The 19,500-nt window shown below is 48.6% G+C and overlaps 1 protein-coding gene across 1 annotated transcript in view; it reads right to left on the minus strand.

The window, feature by feature from the left end:
- Nucleotides 1-2,008: 2,008 nt before the first annotated feature.
- LOC310669447 (FK506-binding protein 15-like) overlaps nt 2,009-19,500 on the minus strand; it is a 124,490-nt gene continuing 106,998 nt past the window's right edge. The window contains exons 19-27 of the mRNA XM_083423483.1: nt 17,747-17,849; nt 16,875-16,907; nt 15,857-16,028; nt 14,750-14,886; nt 14,063-14,145; nt 5,861-5,969; nt 4,144-4,739; nt 3,256-3,422; nt 2,009-2,916 (exon numbers count right to left, since the gene is read on the minus strand). Coding sequence (XP_083279609.1) covers nt 2,888-2,916; nt 3,256-3,422; nt 4,144-4,739; nt 5,861-5,969; nt 14,063-14,145; nt 14,750-14,886; nt 15,857-16,028; nt 16,875-16,907; nt 17,747-17,849 — 1,429 coding nt within the window. The 3' untranslated portion in view covers nt 2,009-2,887. The remainder of the gene's footprint in view (nt 2,917-3,255; nt 3,423-4,143; nt 4,740-5,860; nt 5,970-14,062; nt 14,146-14,749; nt 14,887-15,856; nt 16,029-16,874; nt 16,908-17,746; nt 17,850-19,500) is intronic.

The following is a 19,500-nucleotide window of genomic DNA, read 5'->3' on the forward strand; positions in this document are numbered from 1 at the left end:
GCTGCTTTGTCTTTGTGGCAGTGGGAAGTCTTGTTGCAACAAGAAAGATCAGGCCTACTGGCTGCTGTTTTGTTTCTATCACCTGGCTAAAGTCTCTTGCTTGTGACGCTCAACCTGAACCTATGGGAATCAAGGTTAGGTGATTGTGGGGTGCTCCAAGGTCTCCCTGTTACACCTGAAATGGAAGGGTCTGAACTGGCAAGCCTGGTGAATAGCCTTTGCTGTTGTGTAAGTTTGGAGTGTGTGACAGGTGGGGTATGTGAAAGAGAGAGAGAGAAGCTACGAAGCTCTTTGGTACGATAATTATAATGTTGGAAGCTAGGCTTTTTTCAGCTAGAACTTGCTGGAATTCAGTTCCGACACATCTCAGGTGGGCGCTATCACTGGCAGAGGAAGGGGGGTGCAGTGGGTGTGGCTTGCCCCAGGTGTCATCCCCATAGCTGTCAACTTTTCCATTTTTTTAAGGGAAATCCTATTATTCCAAATAGGATTTCCCTTTAAAAAAGGGAAAAGTTGAAAGCTATGGTCATCCCGGGGGGGGGGGGGGACATCTCTGCGCCGCCTCCCTGGGACACTCGCCATGCCTCCCTGGGACGCTCGCCACCCACCCCCTGGGGACACCTTGTCCCTGCAGGTGGCTAGCCCCACCCTCACAGGCAGCTAGCCCTGCCCCAGAGTGCACAGCACTAGCTCTGGGTACCATTGCCATTCTAAGAGAATGAGGGAGGTGTTCACGGTGAGTTCTGGCACATCTTTTTCTAGAAAAATGGCACTGGTTGCAGACCCATATTTACCAGGGATGTTCCTGATTTAAAGATGCCATCTTGGTTTATGATTTGATCTTGGAGTGTCCCACTTTTCCTTAGGATGTCCCTATTTTCAATGGAGAAAGGTTGGAGGGTATGGAGTTATCCATCCCCTGAGCCATCTGAAGGCAATCCTGTAGAGCGAAGTTTCTTCAAAAAGTAATGTTTTATGTTTTTATATATGAGACTTCCGGCGTGGTACACTCAGTGGCGGGTCGAGGGAAAGTGCTCTGCATCAGTGGAGCATGCCCACTCACGGTAAACGGGAACTGGGGAAGAGCGAGGCGTTTCACAACACGCTGTGCCTGTGAATACTTTCTTTATCCTGAGCAAACCGTTTTCTATGACTGCCTTTTCGGACTGATGAAGCGTGTAGCGAAACCTGTAATATATCCGGAGAACAGGTCTCCTTTTGCCCACTTGCGTTATTCTCACCAGGGTGGTGGCTTTGATTTGCCTTCCTGTGATTGATCCATGCAAACGGCTTTGTGTTTCCAACTCAAGACCTATTGAAGAACATCTCATCCAGTTCAATCTTTGAAGAACAGCTTTGAAAAACTTTTACATGTTCTCCAGTGTGCTACCCTTGCCATTGTGGCGGCACAGGGTTGCCATTCTGTGATTGGACTTACGCTACTTGTTGATCGGTTCATTTATCCAGTCTGTGTAACGTTTATTGCACATGCAACTTCTTAAGATACAGTTGTACATTTATCCACTCCATGTTTACAGTATCTCCAGGCTTTGTTTTGCACATGGCACCTTAGTATGCTTGTTGCTTGAATGGTTACAAGTCTCCAGCTCTATTCTAGTTATTATTCTAGTAAATTTGGTTTTATACTGATAAGCCAGTTTGTGGTGGTGTTGTTTTGCTGCATTATTACTGTCACCACATTTGATACTTTTGTATATACTTTGTAGTTTTGTATCAGAGATGAGGACCAAGGTATCACCTTCTGCATATCATTCAACCTTTGGGCAAGCCACTCTCTGTTCCAGCCTCCCAACCTGAAATACGAAGAGATTACTAATACTGGCCTCCCTCACAGGACTGGTGTTAATTCTTACCATATCAGGTGTATGTACGTGAAGCACCTAGGATGCCCTATAAATGGTGAGTGGGTTTTTGGCGTACAGAACCACACAAATACCCCTCCCCTTCTTGCCTTGCTAAAGTGAAAGAACTAAGGCAACAGGGTTAATTTATTTTAATTGCACTTTATTATTATTTTCTTCAAGATCCGGTTTTGCCAAGGTTCAAAACTGGAGGTGAGCTATGGCAATAGGTTAAGTTTGGTTTCCACAGAGAGGAGCTGTTCAAGGTGATACCCATCGCTACTCCCAGCCGCAGCTGGGTCAAAAGCGTGTCGGGTACAGGTGTGTTCGGCAGTGGTGAATTAAACAGTCAGGACATTGAAGCGAAACAAAGTCCCCAGCTGACATTTGCTACCGAGAGAGAGAGAGAGAGAGAGAGAGAGAGAGTCACCCCTCTTCCTGCCAGCAGTCTCTGACCACAAGTTAAGGCCACCAAAGCCCAAATGAGCAATCTGGGGAGGCCCACAGGAAAAACTCCAGCTCCATCCATCTCAGATCCAGATCAGCAATCACTGAAGCTCTTGAGAGAAGAAAGTATTGCCATGGCATTTGCCAGGCTGCTCATCCCAGCAGGTATAGGTCATCGTCATCATCATTCTCAAAGAGTGGGGTGGGGGGAGGCCGACCCTTAAGGCTCTGAAACCGAGAGAAAGAAAGGCAGGGATAGGTCACCGCTGCTTGGCAGAGCAGGTGGCCAGCTGAGCAGGACCATCAGCAAGGTAAGCGGGAGAAGGAAGCCAAGGATGTGGGCTCTAGGTTTCTTCTAGTAAGTCGCAGGGTTGCTCCTTGTGGGACTCAGCAGGGAGGACAAAACTGGAAGTAGTTGGCTCTGCTGCCTGTCAGTGGCTATGGCTCCAGCTATTGTTAGTATTGAATAGTGGACATTGACCCTAATAAAGTGAACATGCCACAAAACCGTAACAATACAGCGCCCCTAACAGCCACAGGAAAGATTGGTGGTGCCCTGGTAACGAAACACCACCACTTTAGTTTATCAAACACCTATTGAGGGCGTCTATGGGTGGCGCTGTGGGTTAAACCACAGAGCCTAGGGCTTGCCAATCAGAAGGTTGGCGGTACGAATCCCCACCACAGGGTGAGCTCCCGTTGCTCGGTCCCTGCTCCTGCCAACCTAGCAGTTTGAAAGCATGTCAAAATGCAAGTAGATAAATAGGTGGGAAGGTAAACGGCGTTTCCGTGCGCTGCTCTGGTTTGCCAGAAGCAGTTTAGTCATGCTTGCCACATGACCCGGAAGCTGTACGCCGGCTCCCTCAGCCAATGAAGTGAGATGAGCGCCGCAACCCGAGAGTTGGCCACGACTGGACCTAATGGTCAGGGGTCCCTTTACCTTTACCTATGCCTTCCACCTTAAGTCGTCCCAAATGGCACCATACACCACTGCACCCCCTCAAAGCTCTTACCACCTCTTCCTCGTCGTCGTCGTCTTCTACCAACAGAGTTCCCAGTGCAGATGGCTTGGGAGTGGCAACTTTGAAGAAACCACCCTTGTCCTCAAGAAGACTGCAAGAGAAAAAGACAGAAGGAAAGGGAGAGTGGGAGTGATGCAGTGGTTAACGGACCAGAACCCTGGGAGACCAGAGTTCAAATCTCTACTCAGTCCTGAAGCTCATTGGGTAGTGCCTACCTTATAGGGTTGATGTGGGGGTTAAATGAGGCAGTGGGGAAGTGCTAGCACTGATGTCAATGAATGGAGCAGAGGGGTGTTGAGAATTCCATTCCTCCCGTACTGCAGATGTGTGTGGGATTGTTACATGTCACATGTCTGTTTACATTCCAGCACTGATTGTGGGAGTCTTGTGAGAGGAAGTTGAGATATGCTGTTTCCGCTCTGTATAGCTTTTGTTTTTTGCAGCTCTCTCTCCGAGGAAGAAAGACAGAGAGAGGAGCCATGTTTTATTTGTTCTGTTCTGTTTAATTTGCAATAAATTAGGCTTAGATGTTACTACTCAAGGCTGAGCTTCTGTTTTGAACTCTGCTCACTGTGTGCTCATGTCCCTGGATATGGGCCACATCAGTGTGACGGGAGACCCGAGGAATGAATCCCGGGCGACGCTGCAGTTGGGGGGAGGCAACAGGCCTTGGCATTGTCACCCAACAAGGGGGAGCCAGGCTCTTCCTTTGTGCCTTGAACCCCATGCTATTAGGGGGTGGGGGGAAGGCACGGAAAGGCAAGAGACTCATAATGGGTACAGTTCCCGTCCCCTCCCGCCCTGGCACAAACCTGGAATCCGCTTCCATGGGGCTGGACGCTGGTCTTGGCTGTGATGCTCCAGCCAAGTCCTGCTGCTTGTTGGCTAGAGCAGCTTGAGAGGTGGGGCCAGTGGTGTGCTGACTTGCCCCACTCTCCTCCTTGCCCTCTGGATCCCTTGTGGGCCCCTCCATTGCAGGTGCCGTCTCATCCGCCGCTGGATTTGGAGGTGCCAGAATGGCGGTGTCTATTGTGTCCATTTCACCCTGAGTGCTTGGCCTCTCCTCCTCAATACTGGCGGAGAGCCTGAGAGGCAGCCTTGCAGTTTGAGCAGAGGCTGCACGAGTTTGTTCAACCGGTGCTTCCGAAGAATGAGCCTCAGGAGCTGCAAAAAGCAGACTGTCTGGGGCTCCTTCGAGAGCAATGAATGGCGGACTGCTTGAGCTTTCATTCAGATTAGCCAAAGGAGCAGGGGGTGCCACTGGTGCTGGTTCTCGGAGAGAGTTGCTGTGGGGATCCCCATAAAGGGGTGCGGCACTTGGCTGCTTCCTTTCCGCCGGTCCTTCCTCCTTGGTGCTGCTGCTCCCCCTTTGCTCCTCCTGACTCTCCAGCAGCTGCAGAGTTGTTGTCTGGAACAAGTAGAGGGGAGGGGGGATTATTTGCCACAAAAAAGACTGCAGCCCCTGATGAAAGTACAGTGTAACGGTTGGTCTCTAACCAGGACTCAGGAGACCAGGGTTCGAATCCCTACTCAGCCACACAGGCACAGCTAAGTGACTTTCACTTTGTAGTATCTTAGACACAACCTGTTATTTCTAGAGAGCTGGGCCTCTTTGCTGCTCCCATGATTAGCAATATGGGGCTAAATGCCACCCCAATCTCTGACTGGTGCAAGACTGCAGGGGTCTAGGCACTTAGTCTGTGTTTCCTTTGGAAATGAGGCACAGTGTAGACTGTGGTGTCATAATGATATATAGTTTATTTACACCTGAGCCTGTAATGGAGGGGACCCCCAGCATACACTCCAAGAGAGTCCCGTTTTTCCTATTGCTGCAACCTCTAATTCAAACTGTCAGTCTGCATTGTGCTCTGATCCTGCCTCTCCAGCTTGCTGCATTTAACAGACTGAAAGCCTTTTTTCTTTTGATCACACCATAGCCAATTGAAATCCTAAAACTTCCTCCTAACCAAAACATTGGCACTCTCTTCAAACTCACTATCTCAAAGCTCTGGGTGGGGCCTCACCCATCTGCTGGCTGGTAGAGTGTCTGTCTTGCTGATGGCCCATCTCTCTGACTGCAGGACATACTGTATACTAAAATTGGATTGATAAAGAGGTTAGCATGGCCTCTGCAAATTGGTGAAGTGTTCCATTTTTTAAAGATGTTTAATGTTTGACTATGTTTTATGTATGTGTTGGAAGCCACCCAGAGTGGCTGGGTATAAATAAAATTATTATTATTATCATCATCTTCATTATTAGTTCTCTAATGGCCCACCTTTCAAGCGATCTCCTCAACACAGGAAGCTGAGTCCAGCTGTTAAGTGCCTGACTTTCAGTTTCACTCTCCAAGCAGTGATTAAATTCTAACACTTACTAAACCCAGTAGTTATGGGCATCTTGCACCCAAAACTCTGGCACCCAAACTCATGACATTTGGAACCATACAAAAAGGAAGAGAAATGATAGACCAGTTCACTCAATCTGCATCTTATTCAGGTGTCAGGATCCATCTGCCCTGGGCTGTACCTTGATGGCGTTCAGGACGATACCCAGGACCTCCTGGCCGGTATAGGACTCCTCCAAGTTGAACTGGCCCCGCAGGGACTGGAAGACCTCGTTCATGATCTTCTTCACCTGGGGCAGAATGATGCCAAAGAGTCAGAAGGCAGGGAAGCAACACCAGCAAGGACAGTGGGCTTTCAAGAGCTTCTGGACAGCCAAATGTGGTGCTGATTTCATTTATTCATTTATTTTACAACAAACATACATTATCTAAAATGGGAATCTATTTAAAGATAATTATGATAAATGCTGGACTGAGATAAAGAAAGATCTAGAAACATGGTCGAATTTGAAACTTTCACTATTAGGCCGTATCGCTGTGATAAAGATGAATGTATTGCCTAGAATGTTGTTTTTATTCCAGACACTGCAGATTATTGACAAAGTGGACTGTTTTAAGAAGTGGCAGAAAGACATATCTAGATTTGTCTGGCAGGGCAAAAAGCCAAGAATAAAATTTAAAATACTAACTGATGCAAAGGAAAGAGGAGGCTTTGCCCTGCCAGACTTAAAACTTTATTATGAAGCAGCAGCTTTTTGCTGGCTGAAGGATTGGCTACTTCTTGAAAACACTGATACTTTGGATTTAGAAGGATTTAACAATGTATTCGGTTGGCATGCATATTTATGGTACGAAAAGGTCAAAGTGCATAGAATGTTCAAAAATCATATTGTTAGGAAGGCCTTGTTTAATGTGTGGATAAGATATAAAGATCTACTTGAAAATAAAACACCAAGGTGGTTGTCTCCAATGGATGCAAAAGCTCTAAAAAAGCTCAATATGGAGGCCAATTGGCCAAAATATTGGGAGATTTTGGAGCAGGAGGGGGATAAATTAAAACTGCAGAGTTTTGAGAAAATAAAAAGTAAAGTGTGAGAGTGGCTTCATTATCATCAGATAATGGAGGCATATAAATTGGACAGGAAAATTGGCTTCCAGGTGGAAAAATCAAAATTAGAAACAGAACTACTAGAACCTAAAACTAAGATTTTGTCAAGAATGTATAACTTGCTGTTGAAATGGAATACACAAGATGAGACAGTGAAATCTGCAATGATTAAATGGGCACAAGACGTGGGTCATAATATAATGATGGCTGACTGGGAACGGTTATGGACTACTGGTATAAAATTTACGGCATGTAATGCCTTAAGAGAAAATATTATGAAAATGATAGATAGATGGTACATGACACCAGTCAAGCTAGCTAAAATCTATCATTTGCCCGATAATAAATGTTGGAAATGTAAAGAAATTGAAAGTACATTCTTCCACCTTTGGTGGACATGCCCAAGGATTAAGACCTTCTGGGAAATGATCTATAATGAATTGAAAAAGGTGTTTAAATACACCTTCCCAAAGAAACCAGAGGCCTTTCTCCTGGGCATGGTTGGCCAAGAGGTGAAAAAGAAGGATAGAACCTTTTTTATGTACGCCACAACAGCAGCAAGAATACTCATTGCACAACACTGGAAGACACAAGAGTTACCCACTCTGGAAGAATGGCAGATGAAAGTGATGGACTATATGGAATTGGCTGAAATGACCGGCAGAATCAGAGACCAGGGAGAAGAGACGGTGGAAGAGGATTGGAAGAAATTTAAAGACTACTGTCAGGGAACTGCCATCGGCAGCACAAGAGGTGCCAAGGCTCTCTGAAGTAGAGAGAGACGTAACACCTGAAGAGGGAACCAGTAGGGGGCGAACAGGAATGTCAAGGGAAGGAGAGTCGGAGGAATGGCTCAGAGACGTTTCTAGCGAAAACAGTGGGGATGTCTCAGGTCCTCCTATAGGGACCCCCGTTCCTCGCCGGAAACTGTCACGCAGAGAGTCCAGAAGACGTGTTTCCGTTAAGGAGCTTTTATGTTGGAAACGTTTCCGAAAGCAACCACTTTCGGATTCTGCTAGCGACTGACGCAGCCATGCTGGAGGGGCTCCGTCACAGGCAGAGGTTTGAGAAACTGTTCAAACTCTGAGGGATTTGCAGTTTACACACAAGCAGCTCTTCATCCCATCACAGCAATCCGAAAGTCACCGACAGCTAGCTTGTGCCAGGGAGAGGCATCATGAGCGAACCAGCCGGAACTGGAGGGGCAGCTGGAGGAGGTCCAAGCCTGGAGGAAAGGTACAGGGCGTTAGAAATCCAGCTTGCCTTGCAGACGGCGAGGCTGGAAGAGAGGAGGGCTCAGGATGCAGAAAGGGGGAAGGAGAAAGCCACCCCACTCAACAGAAAGATGCCAGGATTGGTGCAGAAATTTGGGGGGGACCCCAGAAACTATCATGCCTTTAGGACAGAGATGCAATACGCTCTCAATCTGCAATTTGATGACTTCCCTGATGAGGAATCGCGAGTGGCTTTTGTAATTAGCCATCTTGAATCAGGGGCGAAGGACTGGGTTAGACCCTTGATGGCAGCAAATAATGAGATCCTAAAGGACACAAGGAAGTTTTTTCGTGCCATGGACCTGATGTTTTCCAGCGACATTGAGCAGGGAGAGGTGCGAAGGCAGTTAATGGCTTGCAGACAGGGAAACAGGACTGTCCGTGAGTACTGGACTGAGTTCACTATGCTGATTCATAGATTGGGGTGGGACTTGTCTGCTGAACCCATTCAGATGCTTTTCGAAGAAGGTCTGTCTTCGTCCTTGAAAGATGAACTTTCCCGGACCCCCAGAGCGGAGTCTATGGACCAGCTGACTAAAGCCGCGCTAGCCATAGGAGCGCGCCAGGAAGCGAGGGCTTTGGAGAAGCGGGAGGGGAAAGGAGAACGTTGGAGGGAGCTCCGCATTCCAGACATTCCAGAGCAGCCTTTCCCGCCGGCAGAGCCGATGGAAGTGGGAACAGCGCGTGCGCGCGCAGTTTCAAACATCGGTGAAGGGCGGAAGAAGGAGGGAAAGGGCGGGAAGAAATGTTATCTCTGCCAACAGCCAGGACACTTTGCCAGAGTCTGTCCACGGAGAAAGGAATGGCAAGGCATGGCAGGAGCTGTTGGGGGAGAGGAGGAGGAAAGCACGGAGCAAGTAAAAGCCAACGCCTGGCTGCCGTCGGGGCACAGCAGCCAGGCTCAAAAGCAGTGAGAGTGCCCGCACCAGAACCTCCCAGACCTGCTCTAGTGATAGAGGTGTTGCTAGAGCTGCCAAACGGACATCCTCTACAGATCAAGGCCCTTCTGGATTCAGGCAGCTCCTGTAATTTCATGAGTAAGGAGTTCGCAGCTGAGCACCAGATACAAACCCTCCCCTTAAGTAAACCCCTGCAGGTAACCACGATTGACGGCAGAGAGTTGTTGGGAGGAGAAGTGAACCAACAGACAGTCCCCATGACAATGAGGGTGGCAAGGCACACCGAGCGGATAGCGTTTAATGTGGCCACCTTGGGAGGAGCTCCCATAATTTTGGGGATGAGCTGGCTGGCACTACACGATCCTCTAGTGGGCTGGCACCAGAGGGTGGTCTCCTTTGGGTCAGCGCATTGCCTAGAACACTGCAAGCAGGGAAAGGATCCAGGGGGAGCCAAGCTCACCCTAGCTGGGATGGAGGTAATGAAGCAAGGGGAGGTGCCTCCGCAATATGCAGATCTGAGCAACGTATTTAGCGAAAGGGAAGCGGACAAACTGCCGCCGCATAGACCCTTTGACTGTCAAATCAACCTACTCCCTGGGGCTCAACTCCCAGTGGGCAAGCTGTACGCCATGTCAGACAGGGAGATGCAGGAGCTGAGGGAGTTCATTGACAAAAACCTGAAGAGGGGTTTCATCAGAGAGTCCCGAGCGGTGGGGGGCAGCCCAGTGTTTTTTGTGGACAAAAAAAACACAGATAAGCCGAGGCTTGTAGTGGACTTCAGATCCCTAAATGCCGTGTCGGAACCCCTGGCTTTTCCTATGCCCCGAATTGATGACATTCTGACCAGGGTAAGGAAGGGGAAGATTTTTACAAAACTGGACCTGCGGGGGGCGTACAATCTGATACGGATAAGGAAGGGGGATGAATGGAAGACCACCATGTTCACCCCTTTGGGAGCATTTGAATACCTCGTAATGCCCTTCGGTCTCCAAGCCGGCTCCGCATGTTTTCAAAGTTTTATCAACCACGTCTTGGGACCTTTGCTCTACAAGAATTGTGTGGCCTTTTTGGATGACGTGTTGGTGTATTCGGAAGATGAAGAGCAGCATGTGAGAGACGTGAGAGAAGTGTTGGGCCGGCTGCAAGCCAATCAGCTGTGGGTGAAACTGGAGAAGTGCCAGTTTCATGCCAAGGAGGTGGAATTCCTGGGGTACCGCTTGTCAGACAAAGGATTGGCCATGGATCCAGGCAAGGTCCAGGCGGTGCTGGAATGGAAGACACCGAAGACCAAGAAGGATGTGCAAAGGTTCCTGGGGTTTGGGAACTTTTATCGGAAGTTCATCAAGAATTTTGCACACTTGACAGCGCCCATCACCGACTGCCTCAGTAGCAAGAAGAAATTTGTTTGGACGGCGGAGGCGGAGAGAGCTTTTGAAGAACTGAAAAGGGCTTTCGCTTCGGAAGAACAACTTCTGCATGTGGACCTACAGAAGCCCATGAGAGTGGAGACAGACGCGTCAGACAGAGCGGTGGGGGCGGTGCTTCTTCAGCCGGGAAGAAACACGTCGGAGTGGAGACCGTGTGCCTTTTTCTCGAGGAAGCTGAATAAGTCCGAGCGGAACTACACGGTGTATGACAGGGAACTACTCGCCATTCACGAAGCGTTCCGGAGGTGGAGACATTTATTGATTGGGGCACAACACAAGGTGCAAGTGTGCACCGACCACAAGAATTTGGAGTATTGGAGGACAGCTCGAGTACTCAACCAACGACAAGTGAGATGGGCACAGGAATTTTCCAAATTCCACTTCGAGATTTGTTATGTACCAGGCCCAGAGAACGTCAGGGCGGACGCTCTCTCACGCAAACCAGAGTACTTGGAGGGGGAGGGGGCAATCGAAGAAAGACATGTCATTCCCGAGGACCGCTGGGTGTGTGGGGCGGCGCTGGTGGGGAGACGGCAACTGGTAGAAGAAACGGAAAATGACGAATATGCCCAAAATAAGCTCAGAGGTCTCAGGGGAGAGGGTGAGAGCCCGGAGGGTTTTGAAGAAAGAAATGGGGCATTGTATTACAAAGGGGCACTGTATATACCAGAAGGTGAATTGAGAGGGAGGGTACTCAAGCAGTTGCATGATAGTCCCACGGCGGGACATTTTGGACAACACAAGACCATGTGGATGGTCACCAGGGAATTTTGGTGGCCCAAGGTGAGGGAAGATGTAAAGGAGTATGTAAGAGGGTGTGACCAATGCCAGAGGGCCAAGGGGGAAAGAAGGGCGCCGGCAGGGTTATTAGAACCACTACCCACGCCAGAACGGCCTTGGGAGGCGGTATCAATAGATTTTATGACGGATCTGCCCAAATCCAAAGGGAAAACGGCCATCATGGTAGTAGTGGACCTGTTGACTAAGATGTGCCACTTTGTAGCATGTTCACATGCAGTCACAGCGGAAGAAACAGCGAAGTTGTTTGTAGAACACATCTTCCGGCTGCATGGCGCCCCCTTGAGGGTTATCTCAGACCGCGGGAAACAATTTACTTCCAGGTTCTGGAGGAAGCTCATGAGCTTGCTGCACGTGGAAGTCAATTTCTCGACGGCCCGGCACCCTGAAACCAACGGGCAGGCGGAAAGAGCAAATAGCATCCTCCAACAATATCTGAGGTGTTATGTCAATGACAGAGAGAATGATTGGGTCGAAAAGCTGGCGCTGGCAGAATTTGCCTACAACAATGCGGAGCATGTGTCCACAGGGATGAGCCCCTTTTTGGCCAATTACGGGTGTCACCCCAGGGCATTCCCGGGGGAGGGAGGCGAGAGATGGAGCGTCCCAGCGGCCGAACATTTTGTAGAAGAGATGGAAGCGATCCATCGTCAGCTTCAGCTCAACTTAGAAAGGGCCAAGGCACAATATAAGAAGCAGGCAGACAAGAACAGGAGGGAAGGTGAAACAGTAAGGGTGGGGGATCAGGTGTGGTTGTCCACCCAAGGGTTGCCGTTCAAAGGGGGTTGTAAGAAATTAAGACCCAAGAGATTGGGACCCTTTGAGGTCATTCAGCAGGTCAACCCAGTGGCTTTCAAACTCCGGTTACCCAACCACATGAAATTGCACCCAGTGTTCCACAGGTTGTTACTGTCACCGTACAAGGGGGGAGGTGAAGGGGAGTACAACAGGGGACCAGTCTTGGAAGAGAGGGAGAGCAGTAACCATGTAGCGGAAATCCTCGATTCCAGGTGGAAGGGCAATCAGGTGGAGTATTTAGTGGCGTGGGAAGGGGAACCGGAGTCGGAAAACACTTGGGTGACAGCAGAGGAGGTCAATGACGAGGTTTTAACAGAAACGTTCCACCAAAGATTCCCGAGGAAACCACAGCCGGCAGCAAGGTTTAGGAGGGAGTATTTCGGCACCACAGACGAGGAAGAGGAACTGGAAGGATTCGCGGAGTCGGAGTTGGAAGAAGGAACGGACTCAGACGACGAGGAGTACCGAGAGACTGGGAACCGCAACAAGTGGAGAAAGGTGTTCGAAACTTCAGACGATGAGGAAGGTTCTTTCCGGGGTTTTGCCCCCTCCCAACTCGAAGGGGAGGAGACGGGAGGGGGTGAAGGGGGCCCTGGAGGGGAGGTGGATGTCAGGGAACTGCCATCGGCAGCACAAGAGGTGCCAAGGCTCTCTGAAGTAGAGAGAGACGTAACACCTGAAGAGGGAACCAGTAGGGGGCGAACAGGAATGTCAAGGGAAGGAGAGTCGGAGGAATGGCTCAGAGACGTTTCTAGCGAAAACAGTGGGGATGTCTCAGGTCCTCCTATAGGGACCCCCGTTCCTCGCCGGAAACTGTCACGCAGAGAGTCCAGAAGACGTGTTTCCGTTAAGGAGCTTTTATGTTGGAAACGTTTCCGAAAGCAACCACTTTCGGATTCTGCTAGCGACTGACGCAGCCATGCTGGAGGGGCTCCGTCACAGGCAGAGGTTTGAGAAACTGTTCAAACTCTGAGGGATTTGCAGTTTACACACAAGCAGCTCTTCATCCCATCACAACTACCTACAGAAACATCATAAGATTAATGAATGTTAGTTTGACATCAGATAGAATGTAAAAGGTTATTAGTAAAAAAGTTGTAAAATTAAAAGACTCAACATTTAAGACATTAAGGAGATTAAGTTATACTAAGATATTAAAATTAAGATAAGGACCAATTAAGGTAGAGGGAAGGGATTTGCTGACTAAATATAAGATCTGGAATACAGTGAAGGGAGGTTTGGGGAAGTCGGTGAAATAAGTCAATGCAAGAAATATTACGAAAATGGAATTGTTTTATTGTTGCTTTTTTCTTTTTGATGTTTTGTGTTTTTGTAATTTTGTATTTTTCTGTTTTTTCTGTTTCTGTTTCTTTTCTGTTTTACTTTTTGTGTCAAAACTTAATAAAAATATTTTTTTTTAAAAAAGAACATACATTATCTGGATAGCATCCATGTGCCAAGCGATGGATGACATTGCATAGTGCTGTTCAGACTAACAGGTAACACCTCCTGATTGAAGTTACAGAAGTGTGGATTGCCATTGCTTTTGCTGAATGTGACTAAGATTTCTCTCTACTGCTTGTCCCCCGCCACTTTCCTTAACACTTCTTATTTCATGAGCACTTCAGGGTTTGTTACAGAGAGAGGAACACATCTGTGTGTATTTTTAGGAGATACCTTATTTGTGAGACTGTAAACTGTTTTAAACTGTTGTTAACTGCTGTTGCCTCTGCCAACCTGGTGCCCTTCCAAAAGTTTGGGACCAATTAGGCAAGCCACATTTCACACTGTACTATGGACAGGGAGTCCAGTGTCTCTCTCTACAGATTGTATACAAGGTAAACTCCCACCCAGCTGCCTGCACTGAATTTTACGGGTCCTCCAGCCTTTGACAACATGTAATTTATGAGTTGCTTTTTCAGCTAATGCTAAGCTCTCTATATATTTGCATCAAGCAGTTCAGTCTCTGCATTACTACACAGCATCACACTGGCTCACAGCACAGATGTATAACAAGCCTGTGGGACACGTTAGAACCACAAACCCTCCATCAAGACATTTTAAGGGAGCCCCACCGATATTGCCTTTCACAGGCTCTGGCTGTTCCTGCTGTGGTGACAGCTTCTCGTTCTCTGAGCTTCTTGTGGTTTTAAGCAGGGAAAGCTAGAAGAAAACCAGCATTGACTAAGTGGCGGTCCGCAGACCACAGTTCAGGAGCCCTTGTAATAAACAGTAATCAGAGAGGCCTATGGCAGACATGAAAACCTAGCAGAGTGAGCAGAGGTGTTCCAAGGACAGGTGGCTCCTGCCCATTGAGGTGGGTGGGGCAGAAGGCAAGGAGCCCAATGACAGGCAGAGCCACATCCTGATTGGCTGTAAGGAAGAAGGCAAGCCAGTGGTGGCTGGGTGAGGGCAGTGCCCTGTTTGCCTAATAGACTAGACTCCACTCGGTGGAGACTGACCTCTTGGGGACCGCCTGCCAAGAGTAAAAGTAGGTGGAGCAACATACGTTAATTTCCCCACTTGTCCCTTTCAATCCTCCATTTAAGAATGAAAGAAGCCCAGCCAGATGGGCGGGGTATAAATTATTTCATTATTATTATTATTATTATTATTATTATTATTATTATTATTATCATCATCTTCATCTTCCAGGGAGGCAAAGAACAGTCAAGGGTGCAAAGCTGGGGTGGAAGGAGAGGGGTGTGGCACTGGGAGAATCTTCTGGCCTCGGGTGATGACTTTTGCCACCCCTGGGCAACAATACCTTCTCCAGATTCTCCTTCTTAATGCGGATATCAGCCAGCTCCTCTTCCAGGGCTGCCACCTTCTCATCCAACTTCTTCCCACTCAGCTTCTCCTCCTGGTATCTGCTTTTCATGTTGTCAGACGATTTCTGAAGTTCTGTGGAGGTGGGGCACAGAGCCAGTTACAGTGCATGCCCTTGTTTCCATGCACTGCACTATATGCGTCAAACACTCACAGCTTCCCACAAAACATTCTGGGAAATGGGAACATTCTCTTAAGGGTGCTGAGAGGTGGTGGGACACCCCAGTCTGCCACCACCCCCAGCTACAATTCCCACACTGTTAAGCTATGTTGGAAATGGCCGCTTAAGCAGGGCTCTCCACTTCAACACAACTAGTGGCAGCCGGAATGAACCACACTTCCCAGGATTCCTTGGGAGAAAGCCATGACTGACTGCAGTGGCATGATAACGCTGTATAGTGTGGATGGGGCCTCCGTGTAACTTTAAAGACATACAGGTGAAACTTGAAAAATTAGAATATTAGAAACTAATATATGAAATAACTCATGACATGCAAAGTGAGATATGTCAAGCCTTTATTTGTTATAATTGTGATGATCATGGCATTTATACACATATCACATGTTTCTTCTCACCGCTCTGCTCTTGCATGCAGGGCAAGGAAGCTGCAGAATCTGCACAAACCCATTTTCTATTATGTTACATTATGTTAATGTTACTTATTGTTTGTAAGCTGGAGATTCATTTCAACAAAAAGCAGCATAGAAATACAATCAATTAAGTTTGTAGAGATCAGAAGCTTGCCCTCTTTAAAAGGATGGAATTAAAGTCAAGAGTCTTTTTGGAGACACTGTGTCTGAGTCTTTAACAGCTACACTGCAGGAGGCCCTAAGGAGCAGGACCTCCAGAGGTTGCTGGACTCCAACGCCCATCATCCCTGGCTACGCTTGCTGGGGCTCATGGGAGGTGAAGGCCAGTAATACTTGGAGGGCCACAGGCTCCCTACCCGCAAGCTAAAGAATTTCCTAGAATGATAAAACTACTCTGCACATGCTTGGATCGTGCTCTTCTGCTATTTCAGCGCCTCCTCTCAGCTTCTCTTACCTGCCAACTGTGCCTGCAGTTGGTTGACCAGGGCTTTCTGCCTCTCCGACTCTGTCAGGGCTTCATTCAGTTGGGAGTGGTAATCGATCCCCTCCTTCTGAAGACAGATCAACCTCTGCTGGATTTGGGAGATCCGCACCATGATTTCCGCTAGCTTCTTGCTGATTCTGACCTGCAATGCAAAGGAGGAGAAGAGACAGGAGAACATATGGGGAAGGAGAGCCACAAGACCTTTCCTGGGAGGATGCAAGAGCTGTGCTTTTGGAGGCTCCCAAGTGCTAAGAATGAGTCTCCCAGGAAACACCCTGCAGAACTGGTCTACTGGCAAGGCAATGAGGAGCAGGGGGAGGCAGAAGCCTTGGGCTTTTTAGTTAGTTCAGGAGAAAGCATGCACGACAAAGGTGCATAAAATGGAGAGCAGAAAAGATTTCCCCAGAAAATTCAGGACAGACAAAAGAAAGGACATCTTCACACAGCAGAGCTCTCTCCCAAAAGATGGAATGAAGGCCACCAAGCTGGATGGCTTTAGCAATGGAGCAGGAAAAGCTATCCACAGCCCGCAGCCACAAGGTCTCCTTCCACCGTTGGAGGCAGCATGCTGTTCCTGGGAATTGCAAATGGGGTGAGCACAGATCCTGCTTGTAGGATTCCCTTTCGGGACATCTGGTTGTGAGAATAAGACGGGCTTTGGGCCTGATCCAGCCAGGCAAAAGCACTCAAGGAGGGTGCAATGTAGGACTGGTGAGGGTGCGTGGCTTGGAAGGAGCTTTGAGGGCCAGACACATAGGCCTGGAAGGTGGCCTTTGGTCCAGGGGCCTGGAGTCCCCCCACCCCTGATTTAGGAAAACCCATTGTCACTGAAGCTGGGATGCCAAAGCACAAAGAGGCTTCGCAACGAGAGACACCTGCAGAAAGCGTGGGGTTTTCGCCTGCTAAAAGTATGAAATGGTGACCTGGAAAGTATGAAAGGAGTAAGGAAGTGCTCAGGTAATCAGGACACCCAAGGACAATGCCTCACCTGGTCCCACCCCTGATCCAGTGGCGGCATGTGCTAGAGAGAAAAGCGGCAACAAGGAGAGGAGAGTTAATACCACCAGAAGCAAAAGCAGCAAGAGGGGAGAAAGTTTTATCAAAAGAGGCAATGGCATTCTGGGTTAAGAGCACTCTGCTTATTCTGTGGTCCAAGGGCTGATTATATCACTCCAAATCCCAGCGGCCTCAGGGTAAGATGCATGGAAGATCCCTTAATGGCAGGGTTTGCACGCTGATGCCCAAGCAAGAACAGGCCACAGCAAACCTGGACTTGCATGCTCTCCCCTTACATCTCCTCCTCTCATGCGCCCAGGAACCCTGACACTTATGCCTAGCCATGGTTTGCTGTGTTGCCTGGGACAACGAGCTGCAGCTAACATCAACTATGGGTAATATCAAACACACCAACTTCAAATGTTTGTTTCTATAAGCTAACTTCAGAAACTAATTCTACTTAACATTAATGGCTGTTCTCAGTCCAGACATCAGAGGAAGCAGCAGTTACCTAGAAGTGGAAACTCTCACACCCTTCTTCTTGGCTGCATAGGAGGAAGTGAGGGGGACGTTCACTGTGCTTGCTCACATCATGCCAACCTGAGGTGCTTTTCAAAGGATTACCTGAAGCTTATGAATCTTTTACCTGTATGTGCATGTATACCTAGCCAATCGTTTGTTCTTTTTTGTTGTTGCTGCTGCTGCTCAGAAACCTAACTTCTTTCTGGCCTGCAGGCAAAGGGGAATAGTGACCTGCACTAGCGATTGTGAACTCAAGGACGGGATCCTGGGATGGCACTTGCCCTCCCCACAGCCTCAGTCACTTGGCCCTCCTGTTGTGGCTGTCACACTGCCAGGGCTTACCTTCTCCTGTTCAGCATGTAGGACCCTTGCCTGGGTGTGCTCCATGGTCCTCTGCAGTGAGCTGTTGCTCTGCTCAGATAACAGGTTGCTTTGCTCCACATAGCTGGGGGAGATTTGTTTTTTTACACACGTGAATGTGCATGATTTGATACTTTCCACCCTCTCATGTAAAAATAAATAAATCAAGGCAGTATCATATGTAGATCTCACTTTTCAAAAGCCACCCTAGGAGAGCTTCTATCCTTTATATCAGAATCCTAATAGTTCTTATTTTATGTTCCATCTTTCCTCCAAGGAGCTCAAATACTGGTATATAGTTTTCCTCCCTTTTTTATCTTCACAACAAGCCTGTGAGGTAGCTTAGGCTGAGAGAGAGTGACTGGCCCAAGGTCACCTTCATGGCAGAGTGGGGATAGGAACCCTGGTCTCCCAGATCTTACTCTGACAGACCCTCTTAACTGGAACCCCACCCTGGCTATATTCCTGTATTCCTCTATTTGTCCATCCAGCCCAGTACTGTCCACTTTGACTGACAGCAGCCTTGAGGTGCCTGGGGATTGAGCCAGGCCACCTGAGCTTTAGGCTCCCTGCATTATGGAAGGAAGGGAGTTAACAAACCTGAGCATAGTAGGAAGAGTCTATTAGGGGGTAGGATCCTCAACTGATCTTTGGGACTCTGCCTCGGCCAAGCCCCTCACCAACCCCACCTCATGACCTCCCCAAGGGAGCTTTAGCCTGGCTGGAATGTGTCCTTGAACTGTGACAGTGCACCTTGCTTCCCTGGACAGGGAGAGGTGTGTGCAGAAAGAAGCCCCACATGGTGTATTTTCTGGCTACACAGAAGGCAGGAGCAGCATCTGTTGCTCTCTCCACTGGAGCCCCAGCCCAGCCCAGCCCTGGAATGTGGCCCCTGCCAGGTTGTCTATGAGACAAGGTGGCCTCAGGATTCTTTGGAAGAAGCCACGGCTGCTGAAAGTGGCATGGCGCTATTTGGAACATATGATTGACTATAATTTATTGAATTTGTATACCAGATTTCATCTGTAGATCTCAAGGTGGTAGTGCAGATGGGGTCTGAGTTATGCAGCTGAGGTGAAGGCCAAAAGCCTCAAACACAGAGGTGGCAACCTATTTAATTCAGAGTTAGGATTCGACAACTGGGAGAATGGAAGGCTTAAAAGCTAAGGGCACCCTCAATTTATTTCTCACCCTGGCTTTGGAGCAGGTGTAGGAGGAGTCAGCCATGCTGGGTCTGTAGCGGGGCTTTCTGATGATGGTGCTGGTGAAGGTGTGAAAGAGTCCCTGGGGCCCAGGCTCTGTCCGGCGGAGTCACCGCCCTTTGCAAACCACACCTAAGGGAGCAAAAGAGGGGCAGGGGCATCATGGAGTCTGGTCAAGGCAACCACTGCCTCCATTTGTAGAACTTTATCCAGGCCGTAGACCGACCACCCAACAACCTTCCGAGGTTCTCTTGGTTGCTAACACATTGGGAGGAAGACACACTCACCCGTTTGACTTCCACCTCAAAGGCCAGAGTTGAGTCCAGAGGAATGCGTTCAGCTTCTGCCAGACGCCCATAAGCCAATGCTGGTGGGACAAGGAGGAACCGCCTGCCTCCTCTCTTCATGCCAATCATTCCATCTTCCAAGGCCTTCAAGTTCCAGAAACGGAGAACCAAGCAAAAAACAAATTTGGGTGACCGACTTCACTAAGGGCCAACAGGATCTGTGTGTGTGTTTGTCAGGTTGGTAAAG

This window comes from Podarcis tiliguerta, assembly GCF_965153285.1.
Source record: "Podarcis tiliguerta genome assembly, chromosome: Z".
Classification (NCBI taxonomy): domain Eukaryota; kingdom Metazoa; phylum Chordata; class Lepidosauria; order Squamata; family Lacertidae; genus Podarcis; species Podarcis tiliguerta.